At 35.0% G+C, this 19,145-nt stretch overlaps 1 protein-coding gene across 5 annotated transcripts in view; it reads right to left on the minus strand.

Moving 5' to 3' along the window:
• Window positions 1–16,222, minus strand: part of MECOM (MDS1 and EVI1 complex locus) — a 61,051-nt gene extending 44,829 nt beyond the window's left edge. For all 5 annotated transcript variants that reach the window (XM_058426904.1, XM_058426903.1, XM_058426901.1 and 2 more), the window contains exons 1-3: window positions 16,088–16,222; window positions 3,814–3,916; window positions 64–280 (exon numbers count right to left, since the gene is read on the minus strand). In XM_058426904.1, the coding sequence (XP_058282887.1) occupies window positions 64–280; window positions 3,814–3,862 (266 nt within the window). In that variant the 5' untranslated portion in view covers window positions 3,863–3,916; window positions 16,088–16,222. The remainder of the gene's footprint in view (window positions 1–63; window positions 281–3,813; window positions 3,917–16,087) is intronic.
• Window positions 16,223–19,145: the final 2,923 nt, after the last annotated feature.

Below are 19,145 nucleotides of genomic sequence, written 5' to 3' on the forward strand. Positions count from 1 at the left end.
AAATTCAGCATAACATTGCAGAAAAAATACACAAGTTGTATGGTACGACATGCCATTTCTAACCTTTGCAAATCAGGAAAAACTTGGTCACATTCCTTACACTCCTGGATCGTGTGTATCTCTTGGAGATCATTCTCGCTTTCGAGTTTTTGCTGAAAGTCCTCTTCGACCATTGAAAATGCTGAGTGAGGAGTACTGCATGGAAACTTTTGGTGATCTGCTAGTTCAGCCTTAGATTCAAAGAGCTGGTCACAGTCTTCACAGCGATATTGCCGTTCTTCTGTGAAAACAATTCAGGTGTTACTAGGATTGGGTGGTCAGGAATTGCCATCACAAACCAGCCAATCTTACCAAATTTTACAAGATATAATAGGTATTATTTGATTGTCATTTCTATCATGTCAATTTTAATGTGGATTAGAAATATCATATGTGAAGAACCCAGGACAGAGACTGGAACAATAACATAAGCAATGGATGTGACTAGAGTATATCCTCCTGATCAGTAGAACTTTTTGACTAAACCTTTTCAGGTCCAGAGAATACTAAAAATAATAAATACGACTTACTGAGCATCATATATTTTCTCAACCCTGTACGTGGATTACTGACATTCCTTAAAACCTGATTATGAGGAATTGTAGGTCAGATTTTTATCCTAGTTTTCAGATGAGGATTTCAGGTTCAGAGAAGTCAAATGTAAACAGTCAGGGAGTATAGAGCTATGTGGCTATGTAAGGTTTTGAAACCATTTCTATTCCATACACTTCTTATTATGCCAGTGCCATATTATCTGGAAAGAACATGGGACACAGAGTCCCTATCTGAGCCATGCTTAAGCCTGGTTAATGTCAGCAAACTTGGAAATAGTTTAACATTCATCATCACTAATAATGGGACACAGGATGTTTTTAGTACCCTTCTAGGCTAATTTATGTTACCCCAGGGTCAGTGCTAATTGGCATAGCTTTGTTAAATAGCAAACATATCATTAATTTGCACTTTAAATCAATAAGATAAATAAATGGTAGTAGTGGGGTGTAGAGATAACAAGGTTATAAAATGTCAGATACTGATGGCATTGTTTCTATTTTTGCCTTTTGAATAGCTTTCAGCCCACTCATAATGCCACATGCTGCACAGATCACACAGATACAATCACAGAAGTCTTGAAAACAGCTCACACTGCTAAAAAATACCCACGGCAAACAATATGACACATAATCCCTCTTTTATAGACCTATGACCAAGGAAGATGTTACTCTTCAATTGTTCATTGACTGAATGTTTTTGGGGGAATACTTTAGTCACCTACCAAATGTTAGGCATTTTGCTAGGGAATGAATATGTAAGAAATTTAAGGGGATATACATATGAACAAACAGACTGTGATATATTTTATGGCAGATGAAAGCATAGGACCTAAAGGTCCTATATTTTTCTAGGAGCCTACAGAAATAGGACTAATCCATCAAATCTAGGGAAAAGAGGTTCAGAAAAGGCTCTGTAATGAGTAAGAATCAGCCAGGTGAAGTGGAAGGAGGGGGCACATTTCGGGAAATGGGAAGAGATGGAGGCAAAAAAGAACATGGCACATCCACAGAAAGGTAGAGCTGTAGTAAAGTATGGTAGGTTCACAGAGCACACATAAGGGAGGAGTGGAAAATGAAGCTGGAGGGGGTGCGGCTCACCAGGGGCTTTGTAAGTCTATGCTAAGAAGGAAAACAGCCATTGAAAGTTGGAAAGCAGGGATATATTCGGACTTGGTTTTTAGAAGACTTTTCCCCAGTTTCAGCATGAGAAGTCAAGCAGAGAGACCAAGTGAGACACTGCTGCAGAAATCCACATAAGATGCTGGTTTAGTTTAAACTAAACCGGTAACAGTGGTAACAGAAAGGTAAAGAAATTACCATGTGGATTCAACAGTTTGTCTTTGGATTTAAAGGGTGGAGAGAGGGAGGTGTTCTAAAAAAATCAACTTGGCTCTAAAGACAGGATTCTCCATGACATTAGCTGGTTAGGAGAAACATTTCGTATAGTCTGTAATACTATTCATGTGTTTAAGATCTACATTTAGGACCTCAGCCAGGAGTCCGAACACAAACAGAATCTCTAGGCCACATAATGCATGGAAAAAGCCTAGGTATCAGAGACAGCAAAGATCTTGGGCACCACTTACTAGCCATGCATTCTTGGACAATTTACTTAGCCTTAATTAGGTTCAATTTCCCTATATGTAAAATGGATATAATTTCTTTCCCACAGGTTCTATGCATAAAAGAGTAAATGAGACAATATAGAGAGAGTATATAATATCTATCATATAGTAGGTGTGCAATACATGTGCTTTATTTTCTTTCCTAGGAAGAGTTGAATCCTAGAAGTATAAAATACAAATCATCATTTAAATATTATAAGAATTATATGTAACATACGTAGTATATGTATGGATGTAAACATGATACATTGAAAACAAGAAGCAACTGATGGGTTCAAGAGTGTTGTAAAGGAAAGAAATTTATGAATGGCAGCCCTAAAAGAATAGTCACTTCTATTTAGAACTTTTGGAGTATTAACCTAATCATTAATATTAAATAAAAATAATTGTTTGAAAACCTTTTTAGGTCTAACATTTACAGATGAAATATTCATTGCACCAGAGAAAGCCCAGATTGCAGTTCTTCATCATCTAAGAACTCCTTGCTGCCAAAGAGCCCTTTCCCATTGGGCCAGACACCCTCTTCAGGCTCAAACTCTACCAGGCTAATTGGGAACTCTAGGTTTCTAAAGCTATTTGCATGTCAGAGTTGCTAAGAGGAAAATGAGTACCAAAAGCGCCCCCCGCCCCCACCGCCAGCCCTCCCCCTCACCCTGCAAATACAACTACTCTTGTATAACCTACAAACAGGCAGAATGCAGTCCAAAGGAAAAATTGTTCAAGTAAAGAGAACCCGCCAAGAGTGGCAGCTTCCTGGAGATGTAAAAGCAAAAGCTGAGATTTTCCCATCTGGGATGCTAAAAGGATGAAGGGTGGTGATCCCTGACTCTATGGTAGGTTGGAATGGGTAATCCTTCCCAATAGACCTTCCAACTACAAAATATTCTAAAGATGCCACTAGATTGTGTTGAACCAAATCACATTATACTAGGGCACAAAAAGAGGAAGAAGAAAAATATATATTAAATTTCCATCTCAATGATACAAATCAATACAAGCAACATTTTCTCTTTATCTGACCTAAACATGTATCACTATTGATTATCATTATTTTTTATTATCTTTTGATTTAGAATAGGCCTCTGGCAAATAAAAATTCCTCTGCCTCTATAATTTCTTCATCTATACATTTTTCCCAAGGCCCCTTCCCTGACACCCCTCCCATATGGTCATATTGGCTAAGATTTTCCTGCAGTAGAAACACTTTTCCCAGTAATAGAACATTAGATGACAGAAATATCCCCTTGATTTAGGAAAGCTCAAAATCAAGCTCCCTGAAAGACCCCTTACACACTGAAAGGATTCTCACCATACACTAATGCATTGACAAAAGGCTTAACTAGGTGAGGTTCTGTGCAAATACTCAAAATTCCTTTGACCTCCACTTTAAGGAAGACCTCTGCTTACTTCAGCTTCACTGTAATAGTGGCCAGATGTCAAACCAAGAAAACAGCTACTTCAAGAGAAGGAACTTGTTAAAACTGACATTGAAAAGCCAGGGAAACGAACAAACACCAGGAGCAATGGACACTTTCGATGCTACTTTATAGTCGCAATGATAAGGTGATGAGGAGGGTGGCGTGAGTGGTACTAACCGTGGATATCCGGCGCCATAGTTTCATGGGGATAGTCTTCGCTCTTCATGAACAGCAGAAGCTCCTCTCCCGGCGCAATGTCTGCAACTACTCTATAGAATATCTTTAAAGACAAAATAAAGGCGGATGGAATCAGGAAAGAGAGAGATGTATATATATTAACAAAGGGCAAGATATACACTAAGATACCTGTACAAACGCCTTAACAAACATCTTTTTATTTTTTATCAAAAGAAGTGCGATTTCCTGTTTTATATACTGAAAACCAGCCCTCTGGTGACAAATGGAAAGCCGTGACTCTCAAGCCAGTTCACAAATCTTTTCCAAATCCTGCTTCACAAATCAAATTTTCTTAATGCAAGGCTAGCTGCATCACATATATCCTGTGTAATGTTTAACGAAGAACTTTCCCTTCTCTGAATCCTCAAAGCATCCTAGCAAACCACACGTACTCACAGAGTTGAATCCTGCCTGGAATTCTCCAGCAGTAGCCTAGCTTACCTTGCACCTTCCCCACTTAAGCAAGTTTGCAAAAGTAGCACCTTCTCAACAATGTGTTTGGAAGGTAATAGGTTGAAAGGACATGACATAAAGGATCATGACAACAAAGGACAGTATTTCGTTTTTCAAAACTTAACCCCTCTCTCACCAATCAGAAGGGTGCTCCCATACCCGGGTCCTGCCCTCAGGCCCAGCTCCTGATTCTCTCTCCTGAAAGTAGGCATTATGCGTTTTATTGATTCATTTATCGGGGTGATGGGGGTGGTGCTTATTCCCCTTGCTTTCTAGCAAAGTGCTGAGGAGAGGAAGCATTTAATAAATCTGTTAATGACTGACTGAAAAGCAGTGAGGCAAGTGTGGAAAGAACCCTGACCTGAAATTTCCAAGAGCCACTGCCTTTCCCCTAAGCAGCTTGGTGACTTAGGCAAGTCATTGTCCAACTTACGTGTCTAGGCACCAGGTTTTTTTTTGTTTTTTGTTTTTTTTCATTTAGAAAAGCTTTTAAGCATGAAAATCTTTAGATGTTTATTCATTCTACCATAAAAATGTCATTAGTTTTTCATTTCATTCTAAGGTTATTTATTAAACAATCCCATAATCAGACAGAGGTTTTAGAAGAAAGAATGAAGTTCTACGATTAACTGGTGAAAATGAGACCAATTATATTATACCACAGTATCTTTGCAAAACCCTACAGTACTCTGAGAAGGAAATTATTCCTTTGCCTCATATATTCTTCTCTCTCTTTAACAGTGCCAATGAGTTTTTTCTCCCAATCTTCCTAAGAATGTCCACAAACAGAATCAATCTCTTTTTTTTTTTTTTTTTTTTTTTTGAGACAGGGTCTCATTCTGTTGCCCAGGCTGGGGTACAGTGGCATGATCACAGCTCAAGGCAGCCTCAACCTCCCTGGGCTCTGGTGATCCTACTACCTCAGCCACCTGAGTAGCTGAGACTACAGCATGCAACACCACACCCAGCTAATTTTTGTATTTTTTGGTAGAGATGGGATTTCACTGTGTTACCCTGGCTGGTCTCAAACTCCTGGGCTCAAGCAATCTGCCCATCTAGGCCTCTCAAAGTCCTAGGATTACAAGTGAGCCACTGCGCCCAGCCCAGAACCAATCTTATTAAGGCAAAAAAGTCCAGATTCTAAACGTCTGAGTAACGCACATACACACACACACACACAACCAAAACAACAACACAACAACCACCATCATATTCTAAGAATATATTCTTAGAAGATATTACTGTTAACTATGGTTTTTTGCAAGAACACGTGATATTTCAAACTAAGAAGAGCTGCATAAGTTGATGTCTTATAAGATCAGCAGAAATGCTCATACTTTAATTTTATTTATCTATTTATATTTTGGAAAGATGAGGACTTTGTATGTGCCTCTTTATTCCAGTAGGTGGCTCTAAAGTCCAATTGTTTATTTTTCTATAACAAGACCAGAGCACAAAATTGTGCTAAATTTGAAAAATAACTTAATGAGGAGTATTTTCTGCTTAGCTTCTTTCCTGTCAAAATAAAATAATTTTTTTCATTCAATAGTAGTTGAACCACCTGAAGCTGGTTTATAGAAAACAATGCTAAACATAAAATGTTGCTATAATATGTTATAATATAACCTAAGATTCTTTGTATTTGTCCACAGATAGAATCCAGACTATCTTGGGAAAATTACTCCTCGTTACGTGCTGTTTCTATAAAAAAAATAGTTTATTTGCACTTTGTATCCTATTAACCCTAGCTGTTCACATTTTCTTGTCCTTGGAAGTACACTGATAACAGTTCTTTTTAAAGATTACCAGATTTAAAATAATAATAAAATAATGTGTGAGTTTGCTTTTTTCCCCTAAACTTTCCAGTTAAATACTTATAAGTACCCTGTTTCATTCTGGAGTTCTATTTCCCCTTAGAAAACAATGGACTTCTCTCAACAGTTTGAATCACCTCTTTTTTTGGCATCTCTCAAAGGTTTAACTTATTAGCTTCCTTTCCAACAACATGTTGACATTTGAATTGTGACATATTAGAACTTTTCGGTGGCTTCTCGGAAATAGTGAGGTTAAAGAGACAATACCCTACAAGACAGTAAAACAGTGCAATTGTCTCTGTTGGGGAATACTACTTAGACACACATGTCAGGTCATTTTAAGAGAGTATTATGATATCATTATTTCTTTGTAGTCCACTATTAATCATGTCTCTTTTAATTCCATTTTAGATTTACTCAATCCAATGTGAACAGTCTAAGAAACAAAAGAAATTGATGGATACACTGTAACTGTATATTATAAAGACAATTCTCTTTGCCAAGACATAGATCACTACTGTAATTTCCCTTTAAGAGTCCAGATTGTCATGTGAAGAATATTGAGTGCATAAAAAATAAAAGACACGGAAGAGTGTTGATGTTGGCTTTATTTACTGGAGGTAAAAGGTGACATTCCAAGCCATGAAAGGCAAAGAAAAGCAAAGTGGATTTTAACTTCAGGGTGTTCTTTTCAATTTTAAGTGAGTTTTTATGGTGCTCATGAAACTGAGGTTTGAAAAGAACTGGCAAGCGCCAGATATAATGAGGGCAGATTCTGGGCATGCTTCCCCATATAGCCATAAGAATGTCCCTCGAAGTTCCATTTGCCACACCCTTACCAATCTAGTCCTTTTCTCAAGGTGTTTCTACCACCTGATCTTCATTACCTCTCATCCCTTAGGGTTTTAGAGACACTTAAGCAACATTGTTTTCCTCTGCTAATTACAATGGCCCAAAAGTATAATTTGAATCCTTGAATCTAGGGATGTCTACATATAAATTTAATTTACTTTCTAATAACATTAATGCTATGCCAGCAGGCATTTGAGAAGTGACAGGAGTAATTTAAACCAAAACAAAATGACAATTTGTAGCCCTGAAACAATATAGTGGGGAAATAATGGGATGTCATCTTAGAGGAATCAGGCCTTTCAGAAAATATACTTTTATGTTATAAAATAGATCTTTCAGCAAATAAAAATGCAACAAGGAAGTGATTTATATAGATTTTCTCACATATTTGTATATAGTAAGTATGTTTGACCATGCTTATAAAATAGAGTTATAATGTCTTTAAAATCACTGTATTCCCAAAATCTCGACTATACTGCAGTCCAGTGAATTACATACTATCTGTGTTATGTGCCAGAAGCAGAGACACTACTAATATAACTCTCCCATTTTTGTGTTGGAGAAAAATGGAAGGGAGTCAATTAATCTGTTAAGTTCCATAAAAGAGTTAATAATGGGTCTCCTCTCCTATCGGGGTTTTATGTAAAAAGTTCTCTGGATTCAAAATAAAAATATCTTGGATCTGAAATTTTGTAATGAATATACCCCCAACAAATAAAGAGAGGCTCAAAAATCTTCAACACTTAGAAAATTTTGAATTAATATGAAAAGGTTGTTCATTTGTTATTTTTGCTCTCTCTCTCAGAATGTTCTATGAGAAGGAAAAACTCAATTCTTCCCAATATAAGGTGAAAGATAAGAAGAATGGGGCCTTATAGTTTAAGAAAATAGATTATATGGAAATTCCATTTTTTAAAAAAGTCATAATAAATATTTTAAAACCGTGTTAACTCCTCCAAAACTTTCTATTTGGTAGCTAATACCAAAATCCAGAAGCACAACATGTTATGAAGTAACCTAACTCCCATACATCGGAAATTTTTGCCAGTTGAGATGGTTTTTTCATTTTATCACATAAAAAATTAAATTTTCCCAGTATCTTGCTAGACTCTTTATTTTTCTATAAAGCAATATTTATACCTTTGTAAGTATGAATATTATATTTGGATCTCTGGATACCTCAATTTATAAGGATAAGTTTTTATAGTAAATGTTTTAGTAACAGATTTCTTCATGTTCTTTTATTTTTAAAATTTGTTCAAATAGCACACTAGTGAAATTTCTAAATGTTTATTTAAAATTCTAAATGATTCAAATAGTTGAAAAGCAAAACTAGAAATCCAAAATTGTTCAGTTTTACCACTGGTAAAACCCACAGCTTAAGGCATAATTATAATATTATACATGTATATAGAAATTAAATGCCCTAAACAGAATTATTAATTTATTTTAATCAAACCCTGAAAGCAGTTCCAAATGCAAAGAGAATATCCATTCAGCTAATACTCACAATGCTAAGTATAAAAGACAGTGGTGATATGAAATTGACTTAGCAAATTTAGACTTCCAAACTGTACATTTTCATGCGGTGTTATTTATAAATATAAATGTGCTTAGATATATTACATATTTTATAATTTGACATAAATATGGCAAAGTATATGTTTTGGAGAAATTTTTAAATTTGCATATTAGCAATCTCATATATATAATTATATATAATAAGAATGAATGCTTCATGGCACATGATTAATTCTTATTAATCATACAAGTTATATGTAATTGTATATTATGTTTTATAAAATTTATATTATATATACTTGGAATTAGAATTAATCATATATCATTACTCATTTTATTTGGTTAAGTCCAAGATGACAGCAGTAAGGCAGGCATAGACACTCATAAGCACTTTGATAGGAAAGTTAATATGCCATAAAAGACTTTCAGTCTAACTCTATTTTATACTTTGAAGGACTGCGTTCAACCAAATCCTCTATCATTAGTTTTTTCAAATGGTAATCAGGTGGGTCTTGTTTATTATACTAGAGAAAAAAAATCTGGAATCTGTCAGATTCTTTATCTGTGGATTGATTTGAAGTATTATGTTTGTATTGTTGAGACAGAAAAGTTCTGCACACAAGGGGGAAAATAAGAAAGAAGGAAAACACATTTACTTTTAAAAAGATGAACAAGGCTTTATTGTTATGAATCTCCGTTTATTTTTCCTGATCAAACACTGGAAGTTTTATTTATGCTTAATAGACTGCATTTGGCATGTCTAAAAATGACAGAAGCGTGAATTATGAATGACCTTCAACCTATGCAGGAAGTTGTAATAATTGAAATAATAGAGAAATGTACTCCCAGCAAAATCTGGACTGAGAGAAAACCTTTTCTGGCTATTGATGTCTTTTCACTTTGAAGTTAACAGTTGATTTCTTCCTCTTCCAGCTCCCAACATTTGACCTAAATGCTTTATTTTCTATTCCTTCATTCAATTTACTAGTCTGAAGACAAGGAAAAGCTGAATGGAACTTCAGCAATTGGAGGGTGGGTAGGAGAGGAGGTAGGTAGCTGTTTGCATGTTTGAACAAAGTCAGCATTTCATATGGACATATCTGTCAGTCTTGGTATTGCAGAGAGGTGGCATCAAGTCTACAGATACAATATATGCAATAGGAAACATAGTCTGGACCCCGATCTATCCATAGTAATGTGGGAAACTCCAATTCAGGAATGACGTAAAGTTTAATAGGAGTATCTGGAGGAAGGATCCTATTATACATTCTGAGCCTAATTAACAAGAGGTAAAGAGAAGTGTCTTCAGCAGAGATTGATGACAGAACATAAATTTGTCCAACACTATGGAAGCTTTATCATGGCTAAGCATTGCCAAAGAAAATCACCCTTAGTTTCTCCAAAGAAAAAGTATCCCATATTTGTCTTCAGGGTCACAGTCTAAAGACAAGAAAATATTAATTGAAAATGATCAAGTACTGCCTTGCTATATCCACTTCCTAAATGAAAAATATGACTCCACGAGACCAAGATATTTTTGGTGGGGAAATTTTTTCTTCTCCACATCTTTATCTCTTTGTCAGTAACATGAAGAGAAAACCAAGTATAACTTATTGAATGAAACAAAACAGAGAGAGAATTGTTAGTTCTAGTTTGCATAAATAGGGCAATTGATAAAGATGCACATTATTATACACGAAGCTTACAGTGTACCCAGCCTGAAAGCCTTGCAAGATGTCTCCTTAAATAACCTCTGAGGGTCTCTCTACAGATCCCCCAAAAATATCCATTAGCCACCTGTCTTTAATGTGGTCATTTCATCTGACTGTATAAAAACTGATGATCATTGTGAATGGTTTCCAAACCTTTGGGAAGAGTTCCATCATTACATTACAAAGAAGCTAAAAAAGATCATCTTTGGTGTTTTACTTGGCTGGAGGCTTCTCTTGTGTCCTTGACCAAAACATTATCCTCCTTCATGGCTTGTAAAGCATTCTTATGACTTTTATATGCCCTCCCAGAAATAACTATAGTCTATTATGGATGTGATGCTTTGTGATCTTCCTGAATGAAAGGTGATATATACATGCAAACACTAATTACTTAAAATGTACACTTAATACTTCAGGTCACCCTCTCTTTCAATTTATGCAGTTTGTGAATCTTAACAAAAATCCTAGTGTTATGTCAGTGTTGCATCCTAGGTATTGTTACATGAAGGAAACTTCATTAGGGGCAGGGGATGAGGTGAGGTTTGTTTTATGATGTAAAAATCAAATGGCAAACTATGTTTGAAAGAGTTTCATCTTCAGGTGAAGGAATTAACTTGTCAGCCAGACAACATCCCCCCAAAGTCAGCTTAGGCACTGTTCACAAAGCCAGTCTCTGGGTATTGCCAGCTGGCATTCATCTTAAAACAGCAGAGCATAACTTTGGTATAAAAGTGGAACTTGAATTAAAAGCAAAGCAAAGAAAATGCCCAAAGCCAATAATAACTTTAACATCAAAAGAAGTCGTACAAAATGTGGACAGATACCCTTGTAAAGGAAGAGCAAATTAACAAATTACCTGACAGTAGACACAAACATTTTTAAAAAGTGTAAAGAGGGTAACAAACTACATTTTTGCAGTATACATAGCTAGCCTACCTTGCTGTTTTGCACAAATTGTACTAATTGAATGATGCAGGAAAGTCGATTTTTTTCATAGTAAAATCCAAAGAAAATAATTGAGCCCATAATAAGCTCACAATAAAATGCTGTTCTAGTGTCACAGCAGTCTGATATAATCATTCACGTGGACCTAAGGAGAGTGAACGCGGGGTGCCACATCAGCTATGATTGTCCTGGAAGCAGTTAAAACTTTATAAGGTAAAGCACAAACGAGAACAATGCCTGTTCCAACTGAAAACACTGTAGAGTCTTGTTGCCGTTCATTAACCACAAGGGAGCTGGCAGAATCCTTAAGTGAATTCTGACTTTGTATTCTCTGAGGGGCACTCATTCTTCTGTAACTCATTTCTTCAAAATATACATCAGGCATTAGATAATCTCTTATCGACACATTTCTTTTTATTCAGAGTGAACAGCAGACTTCTCTTATTCTACTTACTAAATACCAGCTGTCAAGGGCCTACTTAAAAATGAAAGGACTTATCACCTTGTGTAAATGACAAGATTAATAATGTCTTGGGTTTCTGAGAACTTTATTCTACTCATAGACCATGTTAGGGCAGGCCAGGAGTTTGAATAAAATTGTGTTCCTTCTTATGGTACAGAATACACACACACTAACATATACAAAACATTATCCCAAAGTACTCGCCCAGATCATTCTAACTATCAGTGGAAAGGCAGGTTTCATTTAAGTCTAAATAGTCAACTTACATAAACTGTATTAATTGTAAGTGGAAAGGCAGGTCTCATTTAAATCTAAAAAGCCAACTTAGGTAAATTGTGTCTTAGTGACTCTCTTATCATTACCAATATGTTTTCACTATGAAGAAGTATTAGAGTAAAGCTGTTGTGTCCAGAGAACTACTCCATAAGTACCTAAACTTTGTGAATCTATTCAAACAGGAGAACTGGCCTTGTCTGAGGTGGATGGGGGTCTATGGGTAGGTAGTCCTGGTTCCGATCCAGACGAAGGGTATATGTGGGGTCAAAAGGAGACTTAATCAAGGATGGAGAGAGAGGTGAGAACAGCATGAGACCACCCAAATCTAAAGCAATGAGTTATATCCACCAATCAAAAGGGTTTGTAAAAGTAAGATAGCTACAAGACTTTAAAGGAAAGAATATCTAAATAACCAGTTTTCTTAAAAAAAAAAAAAAAACAAACAGTAAATCATGTAGATGTTTGTTCTACTTCACATTAAACACATGGGTGCTTCTGTATGTAAATGAAACCTCTGAATAATGGAAAAAAAAACATTTTTATGCTTCCTCTGTATATTAGTCCTCTTGAGGACCTAGTCTGGAAAGAGATTTCCTTAACCAACTCTCTGCTTTTGCTCCTACCCTGCTCTGCCTTTCAGGGCCAGTTCTTGCTCCTGAAAGCAACCAAGGATAATTTCAGGTTGTTAGAATGTAAATATTTAAGCATTGTCTGTCTCAGTAAAAATTTCCAGCTAAACACCATGCCACAGCCTTAGAACTATGTAGCATTGCAGAGAAACTTTAAGGAAGAATAATTAGAATGTTAAGGATAAAGAGACTTGGGTATCTTTAATGGATCTACTATTTTATGACTTGAGTGTGACTGTGACTCAATTTACTAGTGTCTTTGGTGTAGCTTCTTTCATAGAGATAAATTACTGTAGTTAATACATTTTTTCAGGGGTGAATAAAGATATCAGTCAGAAGCCACAGCTACTTAGAAATTATGGTTTAGCAGTGATGTCAATGTTTTCAGAATGTGTATCTCCAAAAACATCACTGCAATAATTTTGGAAGCATGAAATGAAAGAGACATCTAAAATCACAAAACTTGAGTCTTTCTAGGCAGCACTGACAAGAAAGAAAGCTGCCACAAAGCTCATTCTGTCTGAAAAAAAAAATCTGAAATGAAATAACTCACAGAAATCTACTGGAAAATTTAAACTCAGGAAAATTTCCTTAAATAAAATGCTGGTAGAAAGGTATAGGGAAAGTGGTAACTGGGTGGCTTTCATTTTTATTTTTTTCTGATACAAAATAGATTACATCTTTTATCAACTTTACTTAAAAACCAAAATCCACGCTGTTTCTAGAACTTCTTCACCCACAAAGAAATCAAATACAGGTTATCCAGCATACAACATTTTGCCTGTCCTACTACTATCAAACTGTATTATAATCTTAGCAAGCACATTTATTTTCTTTAATATGGCTCCTCCATATCATTAAAAACTGATCCGAATTGATTAAACTTGATCTTTTAACATTAGAATTTTTAAAAATATGTATCTTTGAAAAAGTAAAGTACAATTTATACACTCTTGTTTTGTCCTGGGTAATCTTTTTATTTCTTTGTTAGATGACCTAATTATTACCATGACTAACTTGCAATTGAAAGCTTCATCTCAAATTCCTTTTTTTTTAAGAGTCCAGGATTTATACCTGTCTTGCTCTAAAATTCACTTGATAAACTTTATCTGTATCTAAAAATCAGAGCAAAGAGAAACACTTTTTATAATTTCTTGTAGAGCGTTCCATTTGCTTTTGTGTTAGACAGGTGAGTTGATGTCATTAATGCTTAATACTTACTCCTATACCAGGGTCTCTCTTTATAGCTAAATATTAAATAATACCTCCCACAATGGGAGTGTTCATTATGTGATGAGTTGTGCTTATTCACCATTTGGCAGCTCCCATTCCTCGTGGAAAAGAGAGCAAAAAACAGACCTAGAGAATCTCTTTAGTCAGCTCTTTTATCATTGTACCTACTCCAACATTCACATTTCAAAGCTGTCTAGAATTGCTAGTTTTAATTGGACTTTAGAATATTTGTATGTGCTTATAGGTGAATATGCTTCTAATATATGCATACACTATTTGGGTGTCTGTTCCCTTTTGTCTTGTCAATTGGGCTAAGAGTGATTGTGTACATCTACACGTATCATACAAATCTGACTTTTACCTCTGACTTTCCTCCCTTGTTGTTTATGGATGAATTTACTTGAATTTCACAATTATATTATTTGATATGCATTCTGTTAGCATCTTAGATTTCTGTCAGCATAAGAGTTAAAAATTACAACTTAAGAAAAATATGTGTCTAATATTGTCCTTATCTGTTTTCTCAGATTAAGTATTTTCTCTGATTCTTTAGTCAAAATAAGTAAACATGCTATTCATTAAGGCATAAAACTGGCATATTTTCTTTTGAAAACAATGGATTTTACAATGTATATTTCAAAACTAACTATGGTAAAATTATAAATGCCTACTCTACTGAGTAGCGTAATACATAGGGAGAAACAGGAAAACAGTTTCCCTTTTTTAATGCAATCAAGATTCCCAATAAGAGTACAGTTATTATAAAACACTACACACATAAATATTAAATGAAAAAAAAATGGCTGCAAGTAGACTTAGATTGACTACAAGTCCCGTTCTTAAATGATCTTTTCACTGAGTCTACAACAGCTTTATCTGTCTAAGGAAATAGCTTCCATTGTCAATAAATATGAATAGCAAACAATTATTATGATATGATTATATTATTTCATCTTAAAGCTATCAATTGAGGTCCTCCAGTTGCTTTTGTAAGGAGTATAACATTAATTCGCTCATAATACCTATGTATTTCTCACATCTACAAATAGTAGGTACTCAAAAAATATTTGTTGTTGATGGTGACAGTAACTCATATGATAGATGGAATATTTTCTGCTCACGATCAATAGCTAATTTAATAATGTTTTCCCTTGTCAATAATTCCTCTTGTTTTCTTATAGCAAGGAGAAAAAAACAATTGATTGGTTTATTATTTTTGATATATGTTGAAGATTTTTAAATGATTTCCATTTAAACCTAATTTTACAATTTACTACCTCTTACACCGTTTAGTCAGTAAAAATTATCTGGTAGCTGGTAAGATGCCAAAGAATAATCTCATAATAATGAATGAAATAGAGTCTTAGACCAATTGACAGTAGCTTTATTTAAGTTTTCAATTGTAAACATTTAATTTAAACTATTCTTCTTCTTGATGGTGATTTCATAGTAGATTTGCCAAGCAACCACTTCAATATGGTCTTTGAAACATATTTGATTTAGGAAACCATTGGGTTAAAAGAAATAAATGATTATAACATAATTAAATTCTAACTCAACAATGTTTATAAAACAAAAATTAACGGGCTGAATTTCTTGTTATTTCAGGTATTGTCATATTATATTATAAGATTCATAACCTAATTTTATTAAGTGTAAAATATGTTTCACGATATTTTCATCATCTTTATTTCACAGTTATTGTTATTAAAGTCAACTTCACTGCATGGTCCTCCATAATGTCACAAAGCAATTTCCAGCAGGGTTATTTTTAAACTTTTTAACATATACCAAAAAAACTATTTTAATTAATCTAAAAGTAAGTGTTCTCATTTATAATTAGGCAAATCAATATAAAATGAATAATTAGATAAGACCACACTGATACTATGCATATACATTTCAAATAAAACCTATATAACATTTCAAGTATATCACTTCCAATTTCTGCATAAATTCACAAGACGTTCTTGATTAGCTCAATACCTTTCATGAATGTACCTACTATGATAGCAAAGAAAAACTGAACAGTAGGCAGTAATAATACTCAGTTTTTAAATCATTCAGTCACACCAAGAAAACTGGTGCATTTATGAAGGATACTAGTACAAAGTGAATAGACTACCCAAAGAATGTGAAGAAAGTAGTACTAAATATGACTTTGTTCTGCCTTTTACTTATATTTGTGCATTATCTTTCACAATATCAACAAACAGGCCACAAGGGTATACTGCAGCTCACTGTGATTTTTATTCTTCAGGCTCCACTGATACTTTTGTGCTCTCAAGGAAAGACAAGAAAATCTTTACAACATACCTGATCATTTATCTGGCATGCAACGAGGTTGTGCTGATCATAACAGCCAGCGAATCGAATGTACTTGAGCCAGCTTCCAACATCTGGTTGACTGGCATCTATGCAGAACTTCACATTGTAAAATTCATCTAAGATCTGGAGGGAAGAAGATGAGAACAATCAATTGCCATATTGGCCCACTCATTAAAATAATCAGTTGTTTGAAAATATTTCATTGAAATGTATATTCCTTCTTTGGATCCTTAAAAAAAGTCAGATCACAGGCACATTAACAGAGGGGAAATGTGAAGTTACCTTGACAATGACAACATACTGCTTTTTTAAAAAAGGAATAAAGCACTTGCAATTTGTTACAAAAACTGATTAATTAGTTTCAAAAATGCTTATTTTCATATGCATAAATTAGTGCTAATTTTATCCAATGTGATTTTTGCAAAAAACAATACTGAACAGCATATATTAACAAAATATTTCTAAACATTATAGTCAATATTTCATATTTGTATAGTCTCATGTAAGCACATATTTTCACATTTTTGCACTTTAATTTAAAAACTTCCACCTAAATTTTTTTTCATAGCATTTCATTATCATGAAACAATTAAATCACACTCTTAATTGAAGGAGATAATAAGATTTGTCCTATAGGTGCTTCCAACCAAACTAAAGAAAAACAAATTAAAATAATCGATTCAGAAACACTCATGCAAAGCATGGCAAACTCAGGTTTTAGTTAACACATGTCAATGTATGTTTCAGTATTTTGTCTAGTAAGCAAAATAACAAAGCTGGCTCCTTGTTAACAAATAAAAAATATATTAAAATACTGTAACGAACTACCATCATTAGGTATACTTGTATCTTGTTATTTTTCATGAAATTTTACATTTGGCCCATCTAAATGTTAATCATTAGTTAGGACACACTAAACAAAATTGAAGAGGGAAATTTCCATTTTTAAGATCTTGTGTACTTAAACCAAGCTATTCTGATTCACTAACAGCAATAATGTCTTAAACATCAATATTAAAAGCTGTACAGTTGTTGGCCTGATGGTGAATAACTACAAAGGCTGGTAATGTTATGTCAATCAGTTAATACAAACGAGGAAGTTTCCTATCAAAGACTAAGCAATATACCTAGAACAAAAATCATTGAATTAAATAACTCCTACAGATCTCTGCTGTATGCATACCTACATAAAAGTTAAAATTAAACTCTTGAGTACTGAGACCAAAAGCAATTTTGCATAGAATTCAGGCAATCACCCAATTGCAGATTCAAGTCATTAACTCACCATATACTTCAAGAAAAACCCAGTGCTCCGAGGGCTTTAGTCAAGAAGCCCTATGAATAAGCCCTTGGCCATGAGAAAATTGAAGGGCAATAAGTGGTCCCAAAATTTAAAAAAGAAAAATCGAACATAAGATAGGGATATTGTTAAACACACACACACACACACACACACACAACACACACACACACACAGAAATCAAACTCTTCTTTTTCAAGGTCATCTCTTTACACTAACAACAGAAGTGTACATTTAAATATCCTTTCTATTAAGAGGACAAATTCTAAAAATTTGTTATCAATAAAATTACGAACTTTAAGATGTTTCTTCAACTCTCAGTGCTGAGTAACTCAAATGGCAACTTGAGATTTCCCCCCATCCCAGATGTTGAGAAGGTACATAAATAATAGCAATGAACATTTTTAAATAGTAAAAAGTTGAAGTTTGTTGCTGAGTTTTGTTGGTTTGTTCAGTCTGTTTGGTTTCTGGTTGATCTTTTGTTGTTTGTTTCCTTGAATGGCAAAAAAAAAAAAAAAAAAAAAAAAAAAAGGCAGTTCTCCTGACACACCAAAGAAATATTTAATAAAGGACATAGAATAAAGCCAGTGAAATGCAACACTAATTCCATTTCATATTTGCAGAGAGACGTGGAAAACTTGTTAATTTCAAAGTCAAGAAGCATCCATCCCCTTAGCTTTCAAGCATTCCCTTTTACAGAAGCAGGGAGTTAAGTATTACATACACTGCACATAAAAATTGTAGGTGTAATTTTATTCCGTGTTAACATTATTAGCATTGCCACTGTCAACAGCAAAATTAATTTTTAAAAAGGTTCATTTCCAAAGAATGTCTTTTTATATAATCTGTTACATGATTATTCAAAGATTTCACCATCATATTAACATTCTTCCTCTCAATATTCTTGCCCCAAGACAAAAGCTTAGCTGTCTCCAGAAACGTTTGCCCCCAGGGTGAATTATTCACTTTTTATTTGCTAGCAGAACTGCATTTGTCTCCCAAATGTCTTAATCGTGTCGGAAATCTCGAATAAAATAAAGTAACGACACATCTTCAGTCATTTCATATAACACACTCCTGTGTTTTTAAAAGCTGTCAAGCTCCAAAGATAGCGGAAAAAAAAAAAATCCCCAGAATCTAGCCAAAGGGTCCGAATGTGACTTTCTCGCGAAGCAGCACACGATGTTGGACAGCAAAGCTGTTACTTGGCAAGGTGGAACTCGGCCGAGAGCGGCTCCAAAGTCGCGTGGCCAGTGCCAGGAATTCAGATTTTGGCAACCGCACCTTGTGCGTCCCCGAAACCGACGGACAGGGACACATGGAGGGAGGGGAAGGAGGAGAAGAGCGCAAGGAAAAGAGGCCGACAAGCCGGCAGAGAAACCCACCGAAGGCCGGACGACCCACCCCGGAGACGTGTCCAGACCGCACCGTTTCGCAGGAGGAACAAGGAAATCGCCCGGCTTAGCAACGTAGATAAGCAGCAGGGCTCCGCGAGACTGCGGGCGAGGAGGAAAGAAGGCTGGGGGCGGGGGGCGCCCGTAGAAACGGTGCCCCGGCAGGAAACTGTCCGAAGTGACAAACTTTCACATCGCCCAGACTTTTTTTCCTTTTAAAGTGAGGAGTTCTCTTACCTTTAGATTTCTATGGCCTCAACTCAGCAATAATAGGCAATCACAGAAGAATGAAAATAAACAAAATAAAATAATCAGCAGCCCCCAACGCTCCTGCACGAAAATCCTTTCAAAC

This window comes from Hylobates moloch, unplaced genomic scaffold, assembly GCF_009828535.3.
Source record: "Hylobates moloch isolate HMO894 unplaced genomic scaffold, HMol_V3 SCAFFOLD_13, whole genome shotgun sequence".
NCBI lineage: Eukaryota > Metazoa > Chordata > Mammalia > Primates > Hylobatidae > Hylobates > Hylobates moloch.